A 23576-nucleotide genomic window follows, 5' to 3' on the forward strand; every position below is an offset into this window, starting at 1 on the left:
AAAAGCGGCAATCTTTAAAATGAGGAATCTTTAAAATGGGGAATCTTTAACGTGGGGAATCTTTAAAGTGGGGAATCTTTAAAAGTGGGAATCTTTAAAACGGGGAATCTTTAAAGTGGGGAATATTTAATAGCATTAATCTTTACTGAAAAGTGAACGAGAATCTCTCAGTTTCCAACCGGAAGCTATTTATTCTGTCACATGTATCAACTCAATAGGTACAGAGACAGTTGTGGAATTTATTCATTGTAATTTTATTGCACGCTATTAAAGCACATCGGTTTAGCGGGATAGTGGAGCGGTTCAAATCTCGATTCTCACTCTTTGAGATCCGCTAGACCGACCAAAGAATCGAACCGCCTATATTTATCTTAACTCCGGACTGTGATGTTTAGTTTCGCAGCGATGGATATTTGTTGTAGCCTTATCATGTGCTAATGGAAGGACTTAGGACTTAACGACAAATATATGGCAGGGTAAACACGTTTTTGGTTGTTTAATCGATAAATCAACAGTCCCCTAAATCTGGTTTTCACATGACGTCACTAAAACGAGGAATCGGAGAATGGGAGAAGGGGAGAATGGGAACGGGGAACGGGGAACGGGGAACGGGGAACGGGGAACGGGGAACGGGGAACGGGGAACGGGGAACGGGGAACGGGGAACGGGGAACGGGGAACGGGGAACGGGGAACGGGGAACGGGGAACGGGGAACGGAAAACGGGGAACGGGAAACGGGAAACGGGAAACGGGAAACGGGGAACGGGGAATGGGGAATCTTTAAAATGGGGAATCTTTAAAATGGGGAATCTTTAAAAGCGGAAATCTTTAAAATGGGGAATCTTTAACAGCGGGAATCTTTAAAACGGGGAATCTTTAAAAGCTGGAATCTTTGAAACGGGGAATCTTTAAAAGCGGGAATCTTTAAAATGGGGAATCTTTAAAAGCAGAAATCTTTAAAATGGGGAAATCTTTAAAAGCGGGAATCTTTAAAACGGGGAATCTTTAAAAGCGGAATCTTTAAAACGGGGAATCTTTAAAAGCGGGAATCTTTATAATGGGGAATCTTTAAAAGCGGGAATCTTTAAAACGGGGAATCTTTTTTAAGAGGGAATCTTTAAAAGTGGGTGATTTCTTGCCAACCACTGTTTCGAATTTCCGTCCTTGTTCCTGGTTTTTGTGATAAAAACGGCTCCAAACGATCCTTCCCCTATCACATCTTGTTCACCGAGATCATTCCACTTAAACTGTGGAAGACCTTCAAAGCGACCGATTCTTTCTTCTTTAAAGTGAATGCAATGGGCACTTTGAAATTGTCTTCGCCATTGTCTTCGCATGACTGCGTGGCGTAGAAAGAGGTATCACTAAGCAGGCAATGACGGATTATACGCGAAATTCGCCGTCACATCGTTCGGGCATCGAGCATCGAATTACTTTATTGCTGGTTTTCAGTGTCACGCCATTCAAAATAAATCAAAATCAACATCAAAACAGTTTAAATGATAAAGTCCAGAATCTTGAAGAGAAAAAAGGTAAATATGCAAAGACTTTCGCCAAGATTCAGGTCACAGCAATGTTTCTTACGCTAGATATGCGGAGAATTTTTTTATCCAAATTTATAAAGATTTTGATGGAGACACCATGCTGGCGCCCATCCGGATGGCGGCCGGAAACCAACAGAAACATCTGTCACTGAGTTTTGCTACAAAAGCGTGAATTTATCTCTTCAGGAACTCAAAAACATTTTTAAAATAATACTTTTTCTAATACATGAACTGTTCAGATGGCCAAATTCCCCGAAATAAGTCACTCTTTTAACCAACATGACAGCTTTCTTGCCAGTCATGTAAATGCCGCGTCACACAAAAGCTTAGAAATTCAAGCGTAGTCTATTGCAAAAATTTGTATGACTATTAGTTTTCAGCTGCTCTTACACACCATGAAAGTAAAATCTCAGGATGATTAATAGTTTTATAGTTTGAATTTTAGCGACGTCTTGTGAAAACCAGATTTAGGGGACTGTTGACATGTGACTCACAAGTGGCGCTTGTTCATTCAGCAAATAATTCGCACGCAGATTCTCGCGTTAAATATGTACCTGTATGTTTCTGAAACTAAGTCAATAAACCAAATCAACATTAAGTCACTCCTTGTGACGTAATATTGACCAAGCATTGACAGCTGACTTAATCCTGTCAACTTTCTCCTGTATGTTTTTGTCAAACAGGGGTGACTTAAAATACTTGCGATCCTTTTCCTTAGGCGTTTCTAGTGCAGGAGATTTGTCACCATCGTCATCATTGTCATCGTTGTCAGGTTCTTTGTCAACATCGTCATCGTCATCTCCGTCAAGACCGGACAAGAGTCCTTTGTTCCAAGCCAGAGCCAGCTTCTGGATATCAGAGATCAAGTTAGGCAGACAGATGATGCATCCAAGACTGTTACCAGCCTTGTCAGATATGCGGCAAGTGCGAAAGGTATGGCCACAGGAGAGTCGCTCGATTGTTGCGTGAAGCGGATGATGACATGCTTCTGCATCACAATCTACTGGCTGTGGTCTGGAAGAAGGCCATCTGTACCCCAATGGTAAGGACTTGGTACTGAATTCTTTCTTAAAACTTGCTAGATAGTATGGTGCTTTGCCATGAGGTCGTCCAGCTCTGTTCATTGGCCTTGGTATAAGCATGTACGATTTGCCCAGATTCAATGCTACTCTCTCAAACATTGCAAGGATTCCTTCAGATGCCAAACCTGCAGATTATACAATTCACAATTAAAAGGAAAGATTCGTCTTTTGATAGAACTGATGCATTACACTGTATTTTACATTGACAGCAACACACTATAAACTGATAAAAGCCTAGGTGGAGATATGATGTTGTTTATGTTCAAGCACATGTACATATATCTTTGCCATCCTTCTTTGATATGTGCGGGTAAGGATAAATGAAAACTCCCAGAACCCCCTTAGATCTTCCACTGATACACACCTGAAAGCATAAGTAAGTCTTGGTCACCATATCCTCTCAGATATTGTGGAACATAGGTCTTCTCAAATCCATCTTCCTCAAAATTTGATCTTGCAATCAGCCTTGCCGTTTCCTTGATTTTATCTCCTTTGTCTGTCTTCCTTATTCTAGATCTCAAGGTGGAGGGGAAGATCTTGACCTTCTTCTCATTCAACACAGAACATAGAGCAGACTTGGCAGCGTGGTAATCAGGGAAGTTTTCCTGCTGGTGTTGCACATCACTGATCCGTGAGAGAGATGCCTTATTGTAGTGATGTCTGTCCATGGCCACAAACATAATGGCTAGACGCTTCATTGATGATGGAAGCTGTTCAAATTGCCCATTTCTCACAATTACTGGATAATGCAGGAAGCACAGAGGGATGAGCTCTTCAAAAAGATGTAAGAGACAACTATATTCAGTGTCCTTGCATTGTCTAAATGCCTGAATAACCTGTGTACGTACACTCAGCCAACCACAAAATGATAGTACAACACACAGTGCCACTTTATCTGGCTTGGGCTTTTCAGCCAGTCTAACTCTCTGACCAAAAACTGATGCATAGATCTCTTTGAAAATGGGATAGTACTGTTTTACAACATTTTCTGAACTGTTCAAGTAGACATGAAACTGGTCCAACTCGGGGATTAGGGATGTAACCTCTTGTTCCAATTCAGCATGGCAAACAATCTTCTTTTGATGATACCATGTTGGCCAGTCGCCAACTGTAGGTACCACGTGTAATTTGAGGAATTCTTTGAACTCTGGGATGACATCAAAGATGTACTGATGGCAGGCACGGTAGTCATCTTTACTGTGCAGATTCTGTTCAAATTTTCATCAATAAGTATGGTGGATTTCAAGGTTTGGCACTTCTCTTGATCTTCTCTTGAATAAACCCTGTAATAACCAGTGGGCAGCTTAGTGTTACATACTTAGAAACAAGTTTATGTGCAGAAGAGATTCAATTTTAAACAAAAAGCATAAGAAAAGAAACCTTCGTGATTTATAGAGTTACTGGTCATTGAAAAGTCCCCAAATCATCCAACATTCCATACTTCTTGTAAAACTGGACTGCGTTAAGTGATCATGCTACACAAGTATTAAACCAGTTTATATTGTAGGATTTCTTAATAAAAGGTGAGCGCAAATAATAATATTTAAGTTAAGGGTTCAACTGGTGTATTGCTTTGTGTGCTCAAATATACTCTCAGTCATCAAAGTGAACCATGTGTGGCAGGGTGCTCTTTGGACGGACAGTTTGGATTGTTAGCTAGATATTTACATGCATTTTCTATGTCTTGCCTCAGCTCTTTTAAAGACTGCTGCATTGTACAGACATTAATCTCCTTGTAAGGTGGGGTAGGCTCTCCAGGAAGAAATTTCTACTGAAGTCTGGCCAAAATGCTGTGATCTCATTTATGACTGCACTGGTGGATATTCCTCCTCTACACAGCTGGGGTGCCCTTCCAGGAATGGTAACCATCACACATCTGTGAATGTTGGTTGGGTCAACTGGATGAGGTGCTGCATCAACAGATGGCTGAATATCCAGGAGAAGAGTTGCCATATGGACAACATTTGTCAGGATTCTCGCAGCTGGTGTTTTTATGGCATTGATGCTATGGAAATCATCCATGGCCGGTATCCGAAAGGATTTCTGCTAAGCCAAAGTAGAAAAAAAATGTACAATAGGAGAAGTTTTCTCAGTATTGGGAAATCCAGGTATAATAATACATATACGTGTATGTATGTACATGTATTTAGAAAATTATACAAAGTCTCTTGTTCTAAGGGATGTGCTCACAAACCTGGTGGCCTTAAAATAGAAGATTTTTATGTAAATACAGTGAGGGTAGCCTATTTATAACTGAAAATGAATGGGGTTTTATGATTATTTTTATGGTATTTTTGTTGTGTTACATGTATAATAACATCAATTTTAAATTACCCCTTTAATAGCTTTGCAAGCCATGTTTCTGCCCTCTTAAGATGATCAGATGCAATGGTGTGCTTCTTGTGGCTTTTTGTTTTCTTATCACTTGGAAACCCCAACACCCTTCCGAGTGCCATTCCACTAGATGACAGTCCATGTAATTCCAAGAAGATGGAACTTTCATCCATAAATTTGCCATGTCTCTGATTTCTGATCATACAAAATAGGTTACACACATTTTTGCATTTATAGCATACATTGTGAAATAAGGATGTTAATTCAGAGGTGATGCTAAGCAAGGAAGTGGTAAGAAGCTCAGTGGAGTTGGGTGAGTTAGGCTTGGACACAAATATTTTGATGCTGTACATACAGTTTTAAGAGCAGAGACCGGTCACCACCAGCCCTAACATCCCCTTCCCCCAACTATTAGGTTTTTGTTTTGCAATACCTGTAAGTTTATTCTGTTCGAGTAACTTCCACATTTTTATATTTCATAGTATGTAAAGGATTGTGGGCCAATTCAGTAGACTTTGTGTTTCACATTTTTACATGATTTAAACACAATAATTTTATTGTGTAGATATAGAATAATTTTTATTTTATTTTATCTCATGTTGTGATTTCTTGTGTGGCAAATAAAAAAAATGAAGTATTCATGTGAATATCATTCATTGAAAAAATACTGTGAATGTTCTTGGCCTGCTGTGATAATCTGCTTTAAAATTTGGTTTGTTATATAGGTACAGGTGTAGCCTACTACTTAAAATACCTGTAATATAGTAGCTGCCATATGAGAGCTGTTGCCCGTTTCTCCTGCAAGTTGGCCCTTTTTTCCCCATGATGTTCAGACAGAATACTATCAAGAATTATCTTGTACAGTTTGGGGGCATCTGATTGTAGGAACTCCTTAAAGACCGGTTGACTGACAAGTCTCTGCCGATCTGAACATTTGTCCATTTGCCTACTGAGGGTGTCTATGAGGTCTTTGAATGTTGGTTCTGTTCAAGATGTAAATAAAATTTTTGTGATTATACTGACTGGTAATACTGTACAATACATAAGTGCTATTTTTCATCACTGGTGTGTTTCAACAAGTAGTATACGGGGAGGCATTCAAATACCATTTCGCAGAGGGAGCCTCATTTCACCTTATCGCAGCCCCCACCATCAAGTCCGGCCCTCACGGTCTCGGGCCGGTTGAACCTGGGGGCTGCGAACAGTGAAATGAGGCTCCCTCTTTGAAATAGTATTTGAATGCCTCCCCGTATACTACTCACAAGAGAGGCACCCCCGCGCAGCGCCCCGCCACGCGAGGTGGCCGCGGCCACAACAAAGGAGTGCGCCATATTAGAAACGTGCGAGCCCGGGGTGTTATACCACCAGAGCCGGGATGGAACGAGCGCCAAACAAGTGCGGGTGGCTGGAGCGGGGCCGGAAAGAAATCTGCGGAAAGCGCTGTTACGGGGCGTATTGCGGCCAGCACAACTACCAGCTGAAGAAAGGAATGCGAGCGCCAGAGCCATGCAGAGTATGCGGAGTCGGACTGCTGTGTGACTACCGTCTTTGCAAGCCCTGCGGCGAGGGCGCGCTAAAACAGCGGCTTTACCGCAAACAAGAAAAGCAAAAAAAACAGTTTGAACTTGTTTTGCTCGAGCTACAAGAAAAAAACACACCAGTTAGAGAAATGTAACCGGTGTTATATTCCAAGGAACCATGTCTTCCTGTGGACTTTCCGAGGCCATTCAAAGCCTCCCTCCAGAGCTTCGTGAGATGATTCTCAAGGAGTACATTGCGATAAAAATAAAGGAAAAAAAGGAAATGGGGTGGGACAAGGTACACGAGAATATTTTTGAACTGCCTTTCTGCAAATTCAAGCAGCAGATTTTGCCAATGGTTTTTTGCATTGAATATGCGGACTGCTTTTTCGAGGGTTGTTGTTTTCCTTGTTTAGAAAGGGATGGAAATCTTCATAAAGCATCGCTAAGCCGGCCGATGGAGTTAATAGAAGTCAGCCCAGAGCACAAGAATTTTTTAAAAGTATGCTCCTCGGATGGTTATAATTGGCACGAGTGGTTCTTTTTGGCCGTGAGAGTTAGCTAAAAAGGCGGCGACAAATCTTCGTTCGAAGCAAAAGTTTTGTTTTGAAATCGACGAGTTGCGTGACATTTTTCTCAGAAGACTGGAACCAAATATTCCCCCCAGGCCCTTGGCCGAGCAGTAAAGAAAACATGGAGGACAACTCAAGATTTTTTTGTTTGGGCCGAAAATAACGAACCAGAACAGAATTCACCAAAAAAATACGCCCAGCCAGCGCGCTTTAAGTTATTTTTTCACCACAGAAGCTGCCGAAGTGAAGCGAGCAGGAGGAAACGAGAAAACAGCAAGATTCGATCGCAGCATTCGATCGCTCGTAACATGAAACATTCTTGAACAAGGGCCTCGATCGAGCCTGTTTAAGTTTCCTCTGCTTCTCGCATGGCTTCAACGACTTGATATGTTATCTGTCTGACCTCTTTCTGCCAAACGGGCGTAGAAAGTTCCGTGAAAATAAAGAAAATAGCGTGGAACAGCACAAGCATTTTAGCCTTCAGAACTGTTGTTGGGATATAATTTATTCAGCCAAGCTCTAAATATAGCTCAAGCATGACATCATCTAGCATGACATCATCTCGCCACCCAAAAGCGCATGCGTATGTGTGAAAACTTGCGAAGGACAGAGAGAACACCACAAGTGAAAGGATCGGCGACAGGATCAATGTATATAGCTTGAGAAACAATACAATATATCAGCGAGCAAATGATGGTGCTTTGGGATGTGAGGGCGGCCACCTCTGATTCCTAATACGGCACGTACAGGCCCTTGTCAGGGGTATGGGGTGAGACCGTCCACGGTGATAACCCTGGGTGGACCCGCCCCGGCCCAGTGGAGCCTGGGAGGTGCTCAGGGGTCCCTCGGGATCTCAAACCTCGTCCGGAGGTAAAACGGGACAGCCGTCTTGTCAGCGGCGGGAAAAGTCCTAGCCGGGGCTATGCAAAGAACAGCCAACGAGCACCTCCCGACAGGGTTTTGCTTTTTTGTGTGCGACCTGTCACGCAACGTCACGCGTGACAGTAACGTAACCAGTCACACAACGTCACGCGTGAAGGTAACGCGGTGTAACACAATCACCTGTTTTTGATAAGACAAAGAGAAAATTTTGTGTTTTTTCGCTCAAAATTTAGTTCAAATCTGCTGTTTAATCTGCAAGTTTTTTTCTATATTCTTCCCGAACCTGGTCCCGAACCTGGTTTCTTATTTTTTCGATATCTGGCTGGATCGGATTTGTTTGTATTCGCGCAAAGTTCGAGCGTAAAGTCTCTTTAAGCTGGCGATATTTCTGCATTTCACGTGTGATCAGTTGAAACTCAGTGTCAGAAACCCGATTATCATTAAGAGCCTGTGAGACGGCGAGGTTAATCAGTCATGTTTTGCAATAGCCAGAGAATGGATTCTCGAGTGCTTACTGACTTTGCCTTCAAGCTTCTTGTTGACAACGGACAGGCCAGTGGAAACTCCGCCAGATAAAGCGGCAATCCCGGCAACAGGCGCTCCGACAACAATTCCAACACCAGTGAGTGATGTTGCAACAGCCCCAGAAGACAGAACTCCCAGAACCCCCTTAGATCTTCCACTGATACACACCTGAAAGCATAAGTAAGTCTTGGTCACCATATCCTCTCAGATATTGTGGAACATAGGTCTTCTCAAATCCATCTTCCTCAAAATTTGATCTTGCAATCAGCCTTGCCGTTTCCTTGATTTTATCTCCTTTGTCTGTCTTCCTTATTCTAGATCTCAAGGTGGAGGGGAAGATCTTGACCTTCTTCTCATTCAACACAGAACATAGAGCAGACTTGGCAGCGTGGTAATCAGGGAAGTTTTCCTGCTGGTGTTGCACATCACTGATCCGTGAGAGAGATGCCTTATTGTAGTGATGTCTGTCCATGGCCACAAACATAATGGCTAGACGCTTCATTGATGATGGAAGCTGTTCAAATTGCCCATTTCTCACAATTACTGGATAATGCAGGAAGCACAGAGGGATGAGCTCTTCAAAAAGATGTAAGAGACAACTATATTCAGTGTCCTTGCATTGTCTAAATGCCTGAATAACCTGTGTACGTACACTCAGCCAACCACAAAATGATAGTACAACACACAGTGCCACTTTATCTGGCTTGGGCTTTTCAGCCAGTCTAACTCTCTGACCAAAAACTGATGCATAGATCTCTTTGAAAATGGGATAGTACTGTTTTACAACATTTTCTGAACTGTTCAAGTAGACATGAAACTGGTCCAACTCGGGGATTAGGGATGTAACCTCTTGTTCCAATTCAGCATGGCAAACAATCTTCTTTTGATGATACCATGTTGGCCAGTCGCCAACTGTAGGTACCACGTGTAATTTGAGGAATTCTTTGAACTCTGGGATGACATCAAAGATGTACTGATGGCAGGCACGGTAGTCATCTTTACTGTGCAGATTCTGTTCAAATTTTCATCAATAAGTATGGTGGATTTCAAGGTTTGGCACTTCTCTTGATCTTCTCTTGAATAAACCCTGTAATAACCAGTGGGCAGCTTAGTGTTACATACTTAGAAACAAGTTTATGTGCAGAAGAGATTCAATTTTAAACAAAAAGCATAAGAAAAGAAACCTTCGTGATTTATAGAGTTACTGGTCATTGAAAAGTCCCCAAATCATCCAACATTCCATACTTCTTGTAAAACTGGACTGCGTTAAGTGATCATGCTACACAAGTATTAAACCAGTTTATATTGTAGGATTTCTTAATAAAAGGTGAGCGCAAATAATAATATTTAAGTTAAGGGTTCAACTGGTGTATTGCTTTGTGTGCTCAAATATACTCTCAGTCATCAAAGTGAACCATGTGTGGCAGGGTGCTCTTTGGACGGACAGTTTGGATTGTTAGCTAGATATTTACATGCATTTTCTATGTCTTGCCTCAGCTCTTTTAAAGACTGCTGCATTGTACAGACATTAATCTCCTTGTAAGGTGGGGTAGGCTCTCCAGGAAGAAATTTCTACTGAAGTCTGGCCAAAATGCTGTGATCTCATTTATGACTGCACTGGTGGATATTCCTCCTCTACACAGCTGGGGTGCCCTTCCAGGAATGGTAACCATCACACATCTGTGAATGTTGGTTGGGTCAACTGGATGAGGTGCTGCATCAACAGATGGCTGAATATCCAGGAGAAGAGTTGCCATATGGACAACATTTGTCAGGATTCTCGCAGCTGGTGTTTTTATGGCATTGATGCTATGGAAATCATCCATGGCCGGTATCCGAAAGGATTTCTGCTAAGCCAAAGTAGAAAAAAAATGTACAATAGGAGAAGTTTTCTCAGTATTGGGAAATCCAGGTATAATAATACATATACGTGTATGTATGTACATGTATTTAGAAAATTATACAAAGTCTCTTGTTCTAAGGGATGTGCTCACAAACCTGGTGGCCTTAAAATAGAAGATTTTTATGTAAATACAGTGGGGGTAGCCTATTTATAACTGAAAATGAATGGGGTTTTATGATTATTTTTATGGTATTTTTGTTGTGTTACATGTATAATAACATCAATTTTAAATTACCCCTTTAATAGCTTTGCAAGCCATGTTTCTGCCCTCTTAAGATGATCAGATGCAATGGTGTGCTTCTTGTGGCTTTTTGTTTTCTTATCACTTGTAAACCCCAACACCCTTCCGAGTGCCATTCCACTAGATGACAGTCCATGTAATTCCAAGAAGATGGAACTTTCATCCATAAATTTGCCATGTCTCTGATTTCTGATCATACAAAATAGGTTACACACATTTTTGCATTTATAGCATACATTGTGAAATAAGGATGTTAATTCAGAGGTGATGCTAAGCAAGGAAGTGGTAAGAAGCTCAGTGGAGTTGGGTGAGTTAGGCTTGGACACAAATATTTTGATGCTGTACATACAGTTTTAAGAGCAGAGACCGGTCACCACCAGCCCTAACATCCCCTTCCCCCAACTATTAGGTTTTTGTTTTGCAATACCTGTAAGTTTATTCTGTTCGAGTAACTTCCACATTTTTATATTTCATAGTATGTAAAGGATTGTGGGCCAATTCAGTAGACTTTGTGTTTCACATTTTTACATGATTTAAACACAATAATTTTATTGTGTAGATATAGAATAATTTTTATTTTATTTTATCTCATGTTGTGATTTCTTGTGTGGCAAATAAAAAAAATGAAGTATTCATGTGAATATCATTCATTGAAAAAATACTGTGAATGTTCTTGGCCTGCTGTGATAATCTGCTTTAAAATTTGGTTTGTTATATAGGTACAGGTGTAGCCTACTACTTAAAATACCTGTAATATAGTAGCTGCCATATGAGAGCTGTTGCCCGTTTCTCCTGCAAGTTGGCCCTTTTTTCCCCATGATGTTCAGACAGAATACTATCAAGAATTATCTTGTACAGTTTGGGGGCATCTGATTGTAGGAACTCCTTAAAGACCGGTTGACTGACAAGTCTCTGCCGATCTGAACATTTGTCCATTTGCCTACTGAGGGTGTCTATGAGGTCTTTGAATGTTGGTTCTGTTCAAGATGTAAATAAAATTTTTGTGATTATACTGACTGGTAATACTGTACAATACATAAGTGCTATTTTTCATCACTGGTGTGTTTCAACAAGTAGTATACGGGGAGGCATTCAAATACCATTTCGCAGAGGGAGCCTCATTTCACCTTATCGCAGCCCCCACCATCAAGTCCGGCCCTCACGGTCTCGGGCCGGTTGAACCTGGGGGCTGCGAACAGTGAAATGAGGCTCCCTCTTTGAAATAGTATTTGAATGCCTCCCCGTATACTACTCACAAGAGAGGCACCCCCGCGCAGCGCCCCGCCACGCGAGGTGGCCGCGGCCACAACAAAGGAGTGCGCCATATTAGAAACGTGCGAGCCCGGGGTGTTATACCACCAGAGCCGGGATGGAACGAGCGCCAAACAAGTGCGGGTGGCTGGAGCGGGGCCGGAAAGAAATCTGCGGAAAGCGCTGTTACGGGGCGTATTGCGGCCAGCACAACTACCAGCTGAAGAAAGGAATGCGAGCGCCAGAGCCATGCAGAGTATGCGGAGTCGGACTGCTGTGTGACTACCGTCTTTGCAAGCCCTGCGGCGAGGGCGCGCTAAAACAGCGGCTTTACCGCAAACAAGAAAAGCAAAAAAAACAGTTTGAACTTGTTTTGCTCGAGCTACAAGAAAAAAACACACCAGTTAGAGAAATGTAACCGGTGTTATATTCCAAGGAACCATGTCTTCCTGTGGACTTTCCGAGGCCATTCAAAGCCTCCCTCCAGAGCTTCGTGAGATGATTCTCAAGGAGTACATTGCGATAAAAATAAAGGAAAAAAAGGAAATGGGGTGGGACAAGGTACACGAGAATATTTTTGAACTGCCTTTCTGCAAATTCAAGCAGCAGATTTTGCCAATGGTTTTTTGCATTGAATATGCGGACTGCTTTTTCGAGGGTTGTTGTTTTCCTTGTTTAGAAAGGGATGGAAATCTTCATAAAGCATCGCTAAGCCGGCCGATGGAGTTAATAGAAGTCAGCCCAGAGCACAAGAATTTTTTAAAAGTATGCTCCTCGGATGGTTATAATTGGCACGAGTGGTTCTTTTTGGCCGTGAGAGTTAGCTAAAAAGGCGGCGACAAATCTTCGTTCGAAGCAAAAGTTTTGTTTTGAAATCGACGAGTTGCGTGACATTTTTCTCAGAAGACTGGAACCAAATATTCCCCCCAGGCCCTTGGCCGAGCAGTAAAGAAAACATGGAGGACAACTCAAGATTTTTTTGTTTGGGCCGAAAATAACGAACCAGAACAGAATTCACCAAAAAAATACGCCCAGCCAGCGCGCTTTAAGTTATTTTTTCACCACAGAAGCTGCCGAAGTGAAGCGAGCAGGAGGAAACGAGAAAACAGCAAGATTCGATCGCAGCATTCGATCGCTCGTAACATGAAACATTCTTGAACAAGGGCCTCGATCGAGCCTGTTTAAGTTTCCTCTGCTTCTCGCATGGCTTCAACGACTTGATATGTTATCTGTCTGACCTCTTTCTGCCAAACGGGCGTAGAAAGTTCCGTGAAAATAAAGAAAATAGCGTGGAACAGCACAAGCATTTTAGCCTTCAGAACTGTTGTTGGGATATAATTTATTCAGCCAAGCTCTAAATATAGCTCAAGCATGACATCATCTAGCATGACATCATCTCGCCACCCAAAAGCGCATGCGTATGTGTGAAAACTTGCGAAGGACAGAGAGAACACCACAAGTGAAAGGATCGGCGACAGGATCAATGTATATAGCTTGAGAAACAATACAATATATCAGCGAGCAAATGATGGTGCTTTGGGATGTGAGGGCGGCCACCTCTGATTCCTAATACGGCACGTACAGGCCCTTGTCAGGGGTATGGGGTGAGACCGTCCACGGTGATAACCCTGGGTGGACCCGCCCCGGCCCAGTGGAGCCTGGGAGGTGCTCAGGGGTCCCTCGGGATCTCAAACCTCGTCCGGAGGTAAAACGGGACAGCCGTCTTGTCAGCGGCGGGAAAAGTCCTAGCCGGGGCTATGCAAAGAACAGCCAACGAGCACCTCCCGACAGGGTTTTGCTTTTTTGTGTGCGACCTGTCACGCAACGTCACGCGTGACAGTAACGTAACCAGTCACACAACGTCACGCGTGAAGGTAACGCGGTGTAACACAATCACCTGTTTTTGATAAGACAAAGAGAAAATTTTGTGTTTTTTCGCTCAAAATTTAGTTCAAATCTGCTGTTTAATCTGCAAGTTTTTTTCTATATTCTTCCCGAACCTGGTCCCGAACCTGGTTTCTTATTTTTTCGATATCTGGCTGGATCGGATTTGTTTGTATTCGCGCAAAGTTCGAGCGTAAAGTCTCTTTAAGCTGGCGATATTTCTGCATTTCACGTGTGATCAGTTGAAACTCAGTGTCAGAAACCCGATTATCATTAAGAGCCTGTGAGACGGCGAGGTTAATCAGTCATGTTTTGCAATAGCCAGAGAATGGATTCTCGAGTGCTTACTGACTTTGCCTTCAAGCTTCTTGTTGACAACGGACAGGCCAGTGGAAACTCCGCCAGATAAAGCGGCAATCCCGGCAACAGGCGCTCCGACAACAATTCCAACACCAGTGAGTGATGTTGCAACAGCCCCAGAAGACAGAACTGCTGTGAAGGCGCCAAGGCCAACCACAGAATAGTGAATCGCTTTCCGGGCTTTTTTGTATTTTTTCAACACAAGCCTGTAATGCTCGACCTCAGCAGAAATTTCTTTTTCAATTCTGCTTATCTCGGTTAGTCGGAAATTCTCGGCATTCATCGTTTCGGGAAGGCTTGGATAGATGTCAGGCGGCGCGCTTGGTGGCAACAGATTTGCCGAAGACATTGCGTATATAAAGAAATTTAATTTAACTCTAATTCAAAAAGAAGCGGCAGGCCATTGAAATCAAAGAGTTCGCCATTTTCATCTTTGACGCTAATGGTGATGCTATTTATGAACTTGTCTGTAGAAGCGTCACGGAAAACGTTTTGCGATGAGTCGATGTTATAGCTGACTTTTTCATAAGGCTTTCCTGTGATGTCAACCTTGGCAAGAAGGTCTGACTTCTTTCCATTCAAAAAGTTTTTTGCCGAGTCGATGAGATCGCAGTGGATAAAGTAGCAACTCGGGCTGTTAAGCTTTTTGATATATTCTTCTTTCCTCATATCTCTCCCGATTCCAAGAAAATTGGCCAAACTGTAATCAACGGAAACTTCTTTCGGTTGATTAGCGTTGTTTAAATTGCCAGCGACAGTTGTAATTTTAAGAACAGAATTGGGGTTATTCGTTTCTAAGACCAATTTTCCTTTTTTCTTGTAATATTCAAAACTGGATTGCAGTTCTTTTGCGATGCTCTCGACATTGTAATGCCCTTCAGGCAATGATGCAACCACATCGTTGGTTCCTTTAAAAAACATTCTGCCAACAGAACTCAGATTATGCCACGAGTTGAAAAAGGAACAACTCAAAAGTCTGACATAGCTTGCTCCTGGGAGCTGGTCTTCGAAATAGATAGTCTTCCCGTTCTGTTGCGTGACAACAGTAAGAACAACCACTTTTATATTCAACAAATAAAATTGTGTTCAAAATACATGGCGAATGTGTGGAAAGATCCAAACCTTGTGATAAAAGACTCAATTGCCAAGGCAAACGCATGGAGAGAATTTGTGGGACATTTCCCCAAGGCCGATAGATCTCGTTTCATTGCTCAGGGGAATACCGACGGAAAAAACGTAACGGAAGAAATCCTTTTCAAAGAGGGCCTAGGCTCGCTTCAAAGCGTCTTCGGCTCAGACAAAAAATATTGGAGCGAGGAAATGAAAAAGGCGCTCAGTTTGGAAGAAAAGCGGTCGGGGGTCATTGGAGGGTTTCCAGCTGGCGCCGCTTGGTTCAAAAGTTTCCTTGCCCATCCCTGCCGTACCTTTCGACGGCAAAGCGCAAAGTTTGAAAAAAATATTCGACGCCCCAATCCAAATATACGTCACGCCTGAACAATATTTCACGACAAAATTCCGAGAAATATTTGAAAAAACCAAACTCAGGCACACGTCGGCAGTCGAATCAAAACGCTGCCTGGGAGGGCCTGACATGAAATATTGGCCGCAGCAGCTCAACTTCGCGGTTTTCTGCGCGACACAGGGGTGCGGAGTTTCTCGCGAAATCTTTGACAGCGGGATGGATCTCCCCCGCAGATAAGAGCTTTCTACAAATTCCACATGTACTTCACGGTCAGGCGGATTTTGTACCAGCTTGGAGGAATTCAGAGCATGAGCGCTTTGCCCGGAGACCCGCCGTTCAACCAATACAACAATCATTACGACGTCGCTTCGTACAAAAGGATATGCAGCGAGTTCGGCATTGCCCCCTCGAGCGATTTCCGCTTCACGCACGGGGAAAACCACGGTCTGGGAAGCGTTTACGTGTACGCGACCGGCGCGGGCCCGTCGAAAACCGACTATAAATACCCCGGATGGAACAAATTCAGCGATGAAGGCGGCAAAGCTATAAATGGGGACTTGATCTATTACATCGAGCCGGGGGCCGCTTCTGATGCTCAAGCAGACTGGTTCGCGCCCAGCACCGCGAACGGTTTGAGGGAGGCGGGCTTGTCGAGAATCAACCAGTCAATCGAGGCTTTCGTTTACTGCGTCCTGGGCGCGCAAGTCAACGTCCGCAGCAGCATTCTCGGCTATGGCGGTCGGGCGAGAGAAGCCCAGAGCGAGTTCCTGGTGCTGATGGAAGACGCGATCAGACAGCCCGACTTGGCCGCGAGCGTGCAAAGGTACCAGCTCGCGGTGGACCAAGCGAAGGTCAGGCTCAATCTCGCTGTTGCCCCCATGGCGTGGCTCATGCCCGCGCAGATGATAATCAACACCGCAACCACGATCGGTTACAACAACAAGCTGAAACAGGCGGTCTCCGGGATGAAACTTGGGGTGAACAACGAGGTAAACCCGGAGACAAAAAAAGCTGGGCTCAAACACATGGCAGGCGGCCCGTCAAAAATTAACCCGCCCAACAGCCACCCGTCCAACCCAATACACAAAGCCGCAACAGCCGAATCGGGGCGTGGGGTTCCACCCCACAGGAAGCCAGCTTCGTCCGATACTCAACAATCGCAGCCAACGGCACAAAAAATAGAGCCCACGGCTCAAGATAAAACACCGCAACACTTAATTAACAAAACGGCGGTAATTGTCGGTGTTGTTGGATTTTCGGCGTTGCTGTTCATGGCTTGGCGCTAAGCTAACGCTGCTTCTTAAAATATTTTTCGAACAAAAAGGCCACCGCGGCAAGAATGAGAAGCCAGGTGTGCTCGGCCAGAAATCCGACGACTTGGCCGGCGGCTTTTAACAGGAAGCTCACAATCGAGCCAATCAGCCCGGGCAGTAGAGAGCCGAGTTTCGCGGCAACATCTTTGAGACCGTTCCCCAAAGCTTTGCCGGTGGCTTTCAAACCCCTGGTGAGGACCCCGATGACAGCGCCGATTGTGGTCCCGGCGGCGAGAAGAATGGCGGTCAACGTCACGCCATATTTTTTGAAGATCTCCTTGACCCTTTCCAAGAGAGGTCGCCCCCTTTCCCTTTCCGCGATCTGAGTTTGCAAACGAGCGATCTCCTCGTTTCTTTCTGGCACTCTGCCTTCTGCGGCTTCTTTTTCGGAGGGCGAGGCATTCTCATCTTGGATGATCGCCTGGTCTTCTTCGTTTTGGCGCTGCAGCTCGCTTTCCTGCTCTTTCAGGTCGTCCAACGGTTTTGTTTGGTTGAGCCTTTCTTCCATGGCGTTTGTTTCACTTTCTTTTAATGCGAGCCTGGCCCTGAGTCTGCCAACCTTGGCTTGTTCCTTTTCTCTGGCCATTGCTTTTTTTGTGAGCGAGTCCAAAGCTTTTTTCCTGTTTTCAAGATCGGTTTGATAGTTCTTTTTCTGTTGTTTGAGCCTACGCAGTTCTGCTTCACTTTCAAAGTTCGAACCTTGTTGATCCTGAATGGAATCAATCTTAGCGTCGGTTTGCTGTATTTTACTTCTCAGAGCTTCCACTTCTCTCTTTTCTTTTTCTCTTTGCTCAGATAATTTTTCCGCCTTTTGAAGCTGTTTTTCAGATTCTTTCAGTCTTTGGCGTTGTTCTCTGATGGTGTCGCGGTCTTCAGCAATGATGTCTTCAGCTCTTTGCCCCAGAGCTGTTTTTTTCGCGTCTGTGAAACTTTTTAGTAAGCCTTCGTCGCCAAGCTTGAAAATTTTTGACTCACCCCCCCCCCCGGGGGGCCAAATGAAACGATCTCAGATTGATTTCCTTTTTTGCTGAAACCAATTGGGCCCAATTTTTTGAAGTCTACCTTCGGGAACAATCTTCTGATTTTTTCTTTTGCCCTTTCAAGCATGGCCGGTTTGTCATCGGTATGTATGAAATCACCGAGCAAAGGGTTTTCTTCCTGATAAGAAGTGTCAGGCAGGCCGGACTGCTCGTGAGGAAAAGTACTCATTTCCGTTTGTTCGCCCCCGTGGTAGGGGTCGCCAGGTTGGTAGGGAGTGGACGCCGCGCCTGGCTGAAAAGGACGGGTTGTGTCAACCTCTTGTTCGCCTTCATCAGAGTCGTGGTCAAGCCGATTGTCAAGGTCCGGGTCTCCGTAACCAAATTCGCCACCGCCTTCCGCCATAGCGATATATGTGAAGCCTGTTATTTTTAAATTAGAAAATTATCGCCGGCGTATATTATACAATGTCAGTTCCAGAGAACCTTCGCGCGACGTACAGGAAAAAAACATTGCACGGCATGCAGGCCGAACGCGCGGTCAAGCGGATCACCTTTTCCCGTACTGAAGCCAACCCCGGCGAAACTCTGTACGTTTACGTGCCCAAGCTGAACGTGAACGAGGTTCTGGTGCCGGGCTCGCTAGCGCTTGTCTTTAACATTGACCTTTCTGGAGGTCACGCCAACAACTTCCTTGTCCAGAACGTTACGCGGGCGCTTGTTGACAAGCTGCACGTGAAGTTTGGAGGCGAAACCCTGCAAGACACGGTTGGCTATGGCATCTACAAAATCTTTGAAGACCTTTTCCTTTCGCAGGAAGAAAGAGACAACAGGATCCTCGAAGGGATTCAGAGCGAGGATCTATGCAAGATCCGCTCAGGCGCGGGAGACAAGAAAACCTCGGGCGTCGACGCTGAAGAAAAGCTGAACGAGGTGTACGGGAGCAAGTACCGGATCAGGCTGGACCATCAGATCTTAACCGACCACGGCGTTTTCTACCCCCAGGCCCTTTACAAAGACCTCATGTTCGAAATAACCCTGGCTGAAGCTGCACATGTGGTCAATGGCTCCGATACAACCAAGCTGAAATACAAGCTGACCAACATCGAGCTCGAGTACGATATGATCCGCAGCAAGACTCTGGCAGACGAGGCGCATAGCGTTTACTCCAGCGGAAAAGAGTTCGCCTATGACCACGTGATGCGTTCCAAAGTGGTTATCTTCAAAAAAGACACCGACACGAGGAAGAACATCAAAATCGATGCCCAAAAAAGGTCGCTAAAAGCCCTCCTGCTACTGTTCATAGAGCCGTATGCTGATGGCGCCAGAGATTCAGAAAAATACGTCTTCCCGGATCTGACGAAAGTCAGCGTCACGATCAACGGCTCGCCCAACATGATTTACAACAACGGCGTCGAAGGCAAGGACATGTGGGAAGAGGCCAAACGCTTCTTCGTGAAGGAAAAAAATAAAACCGAGCACATGGATGTGACAAAGTTTTACACCGGAGACAATTTCGGGCTTCTGATTGATATGCGCTCCATGGCGGACCAAGAAATTCATGGAAGTGGCAAGCGCATGGTGAACAGTACGGACGGGGTCCAGCTGGAAATCGAGAGGAAAGCCGAAGGCTCAGGCAACGTGAACTGCCACGTATTCGTCATCGCCGACTCCCAGTTCAACATTATGGAAAGACAGCTGGAATCTGTACAGAATTAATATGGACCCAAGCAAGATACCCTTCAACGCTCTCATCGTGGGGCCGACCAATTCAGGCAAATCGAGGTTCGTGGTGGACCAGCTCTCCAATCTGGCCGGCAACCTTTCTTTGAAGTGCGGCCGGTTTCTTGCCGCGGCCAACGCGGTGTTCATCACCACGAAACATATTGATTTTAGTCCACAGTTGCCCGTGCACAGCCACCCTTCTCGTGATGAACACGGCTACCCGCTTGAGGGCGTTGATGAAGTAGCCGGCTCATCAACTGCTGAATAACTCGTCACCATTCATCAACAAATGCTGAGGTCTTGCTTACAAATTGTTAACAATTAAACTTTTTTCATTTGCTTATAATACGGTTCGCTTCAATGTCAACCGAACAATCCGAGAGCGCGCCTGCCGCCGTCACTGAGACCAAGGCAGCGCCTGCCGCCGTCACTGCGCCTCAGGTGGAGGCCAAGGCAGCGCCTGCCGCCGATGTCACACAGCAAGCGACGACTCCGAAAGCAACCACGCAGCGCGTAAAAAACCCCAAGCGTGTGGCCGCCGGAAAAATGGTTGCCGAAACAACGCGGCTGGCGCGGGAAGAACAGAAAAAAGCGTCTGAGGCTTATCACGCAGAAAAGCAAGCGAAAGCCGCCACAGCGGCCCCTAAGCCAGCCTCGGATACAAAAGAAGAAAGCCCAAAGGGCGGCGGCCTTTTTGGCCTCAGCGCCAACCAATGGATTGGTATTGGCGGCATAGGCGTTTCCCTGGCCGGGCTCTATCACAAGCGTGAAGAGCTCGTGGCTATGGCCAACGCCGCATTAGACAAAATTAGAACGCCGAAGCCCGCGCCTGAGCCCGCGCGTGTCGAGCCAGAACCTGCTCGCGATACACGGCCAAGAGGATTAAAAAAATGATTTAAATGTTTGCGCGTGATTCATATCACGATGCCTTGCGCAGGTTCTCATCCATACAGCAGCAATCGGAGGGATTGCACTTTTTTGGACCGATTTTACCGTCAAGACTTGGAGGATAGTGATACGTCTTACCGACGAAATGCTTGTTGAAGAGGGAGAAAGGCGGAGAAAAATGGAACAAGAGGTCAGGCGAAAAATTGAAATAGAAGACAAAATCAAAGAATTCGCGGAAGAAGAAGAAGAAGAAGCTTAAAGACAGGTCCCCAATTAATTTTGTTTTAAACTTTCGCTCTTTCCTTATATCAAGCGCGCCATGTCTGACAACAAGCTTGTCAAGATCGTCATTGACGCCGCAACTCTCACCGGATTAGCCGCGGGCATCGGCTGGGCCGCGAAAAAGGTGAAAGAGAATTTCACTTCTGATCCCAGCAGCAGCTTTATGAATTACATGAAGTTCACCGTCGTCGTGGCGGGCAGCATTGCGCTAAAAGGGTACCTTGAGGACCAGAAAATCCTCCCCGCCTGCATTTGAAAAAATCTTCCGATAATATATACCATGGCGAGCATCGCTATCATGATTGGCGGGGCTGTGTTGAACGCCACGGCTTTTATCGGTGGCAATTATCTGGCGAGGGCGACAAAGCCGCGCTTGAAGAAAAGAAGCGCCACGACAAAGCTCTCGAAGATTATCAAGCCGCTTACGCCAAATACACGCGAGACCGGACACAACTTCTCGACTGGATCGCGACCAACGCGCAAACAAAGGAGCAGGCCAAGCAGAACATGACCAACACGGACTACGCCTTCAAACTCTACAACCAGGCGCATCCTGACGAACAGATGGTGCCCCCCAAGGAGCCGAAGTTCTCAGATTTCTATCAGCCAAGCGAGCAGCAGAAAAACGGCGAACTCGCGTTCGTGGGTGCCGGGGCGCTCGCTCTGGGCTACGCGGCCTTCCGGTTCCTTTAAACTTTTTTACGCCTTCCTTATATGGACGCCAAACTCGCGAAGATTTACTACAGCCCCGGGGGCTACTGGAAAGGAATCGCCGCGATCAAAAAATTGGCCGAAGCCGCCATGGTACCTGAAGAAGCCGCAAAAAAGTGGCTGATCAGGCAAGCGCTCTGGCAGATATACCTCCCCGCGCCGAAGCGGATTCCTCGGCCGAAATTCGACGTTCCCACGCCCAACAGGATCCATCAGGCGGACCTTCTTTTTCTTCCGCACGACAAGCTCCCTCGCGGCCGCAAAGTTTTCAAATACGCGCGAGGTCGCACTGGCCTTTCAGAAGATTTACAAGCGCTCGTCTCTCGAATGGCCCGAAATGCTGCAGGTTGACCCCGGGCGCGAATTCATGGGCGCCGTAACCAAAGAGATGGACAAGCACAAAACCTTTATCCGGCGCGGGCGCGTTAACATTCACCGCGACCAGGCCATTGTCGAACGTTTCAACCGCACTCTGGCTGAGCGATTGTTCGGGCACCAGTACGCCGAAGAGATGCTTCTCCCTGAGGGCAAGCGGTCCACTGCCTGGGTGAAAAGACTTCCTGAAGTTGTTTCGGCTCTGAACAACGAGGTCACAAGCCTTATCGGCAAGAAACCCGCCGTCGCCATCAAAGAAAAAGCTGTTTACGCAAGGCCGTCGACACCTTACACGAGGCCTGTTGGAAAAAGCGAAAAAATCCTCCCCTCTCTTGTCCAAGTTCGTTATCTCCACCAGCCCGGCGAGCTTGAAGGGGGCGTGAAAAGAGCCACGGATCCAATCTGGTCTTTGAAAGTTTACAACGTTGAAAGATCTTTACTACTCTTCCTCCCGCTGACGTGAACTAGATGTGATATTCGTTTGGTTCGGTGTGTATCCCGTCGGGCAGCACCCACCGCTTGTCGTAATAAGCGCTCAGCCCCAGCTTCTCCTGCTCGTAAATGACGATCTGGCCGTCCCGCATCCTGAAACCCCGGTTGGTGGCCATGTCCTTGCTGCCTTCCAACGCTTCCTTGAACCGCTGCCATGACACCTCGTTCTGCCTTTTCGACATCTCCTTTATGCTGAACTTCTGTTTTTCGCCACCCTCTCCGTCGTCGGCGTAATAACACATCGAGCAAAGGGCGATCATCCGGAGGTCCTCGAACTCAAGCTTGAAGAGACCTGGGGTCCGGCCGCTCTACTTGTCCCAAGCCAGCCACTGATTTTTTTCCGCATCGAATTCTGCCTTCAGCTCTGGCCGGACGACGTCCTCGAGCCGCTCGCCCGAGATCGCCATGTAGTTGCTGTCCGTGTCCATCTGCATCAGCTCGAAATCTCTTCTGTCGACGTACTTGTCGAGAAAGTCGTAGTCGAATTCCAGCATCCGCAGCTTCGCCAGCTGGTAGACGGCGATTCCGATCTGGAACGGCCGCCAGATCGTGATCCGGGGCTTGCGGCTTTCCAGCTCGTAGGCCTCCCCGATCTCGTCGAGGTCTTCGAAATACGCGCTCCGCAGCGCTCTGTCGACAACCTTCTCGTCTTTCGTGTAGATCACGTTCGTTTGCTGCTCCAGCGCTTCGATCAGTTTCCCGTAAGCGCTGTTTCCGAGCAGTTTGAACACTTCAGCGAGCAGCGCCTTGCTTCTGTCCACGTCTCCTGTCCGGCGCGCCTCCGTCACCTGCTCCACGAACCAGGTGAAGATCTTGCCCGCGTCGCAGTCGATTGTTCTGGAAACCTTCGTGACAACCGCCCCATGGTTCACGTACCACCGCAGCAGAGCGGCGTACACCAGCAGCCGTTCTGCGGACAGCGCCCCCACAAGCTTTTTTCCATCTCCGCGCTTTCTGCCCGTTCTCGCCAAGTACTCTTTCATGTGTTCCGGCACAGCTTCGGCGGGAACCCGCTTGTTGATGAAAAAGGGGCACATCTCCTCAAACTTTGGCCACAAGCGCTCTGGGATCTTGATGTCGACTTCGGCGAAGCCGAACCACTCTCCGGCTTTCAATCGGCGAATCAGAACTTCGGCCGCTTCCGCTTGGCGGTCATCGCTGTAGTGCACGACCTTCTCCTTCCCGCAAGGCATTTCTCTGAGCATGGTCGAGAGATAGAGAGCGCTGGCGTCGTAACCGAGAATCTTTTTGCA

The 23576-nt window shown here is 46.0% G+C and overlaps 2 protein-coding genes and 1 pseudogene across 2 annotated transcripts; 1 reads left to right on the forward strand and 2 right to left on the reverse strand.

Annotated features, from left to right (window-relative positions):
• Positions 1 to 2133: 2133 nt before the first annotated feature.
• On the reverse strand, positions 2134 to 2784 carry LOC149105208 (uncharacterized). The gene has a single exon (XM_089271156.1). It carries the CDS (start codon positions 2723 to 2725, stop codon positions 2144 to 2146), a length of 582 nt encoding a protein of 193 aa, XP_089127282.1. The 5' UTR covers positions 2726 to 2784; the 3' UTR covers positions 2134 to 2143.
• Positions 2785 to 16847: 14063 nt separating this feature from the next.
• Positions 16848 to 18264, reverse strand: LOC149105209 (uncharacterized; annotated as a pseudogene).
• A 54-nt stretch (positions 18265 to 18318) lies between these two features.
• Positions 18319 to 19619, forward strand: LOC149105210 (uncharacterized). The gene has a single exon (XM_089271143.1). It carries the CDS (start codon positions 18319 to 18321, stop codon positions 19567 to 19569), a length of 1251 nt encoding a protein of 416 aa, XP_089127269.1. The 3' UTR covers positions 19570 to 19619.
• Positions 19620 to 23576: the final 3957 nt, after the last annotated feature.

This window comes from Orbicella faveolata, unplaced genomic scaffold (genome assembly GCF_042242905.1).
Source record: "Orbicella faveolata isolate gen_17 unplaced genomic scaffold, um_ofav_v1 contig_34, whole genome shotgun sequence".
Classification (NCBI taxonomy): domain Eukaryota; kingdom Metazoa; phylum Cnidaria; class Anthozoa; order Scleractinia; family Merulinidae; genus Orbicella; species Orbicella faveolata.

Bases quoted from the DNA above. Each gene is read 5' to 3' on its own strand.
- LOC149105208 (XM_089271156.1), bottom strand. From the start codon at position 2,725: ATGTTTGAGAGAGTAGCATTGAATCTGGGCAAATCGTACATGCTTATA.
- LOC149105210 (XM_089271143.1), top strand. From the start codon at position 18,319: ATGTCAGTTCCAGAGAACCTTCGCGCGACGTACAGGAAAAAAACATTG.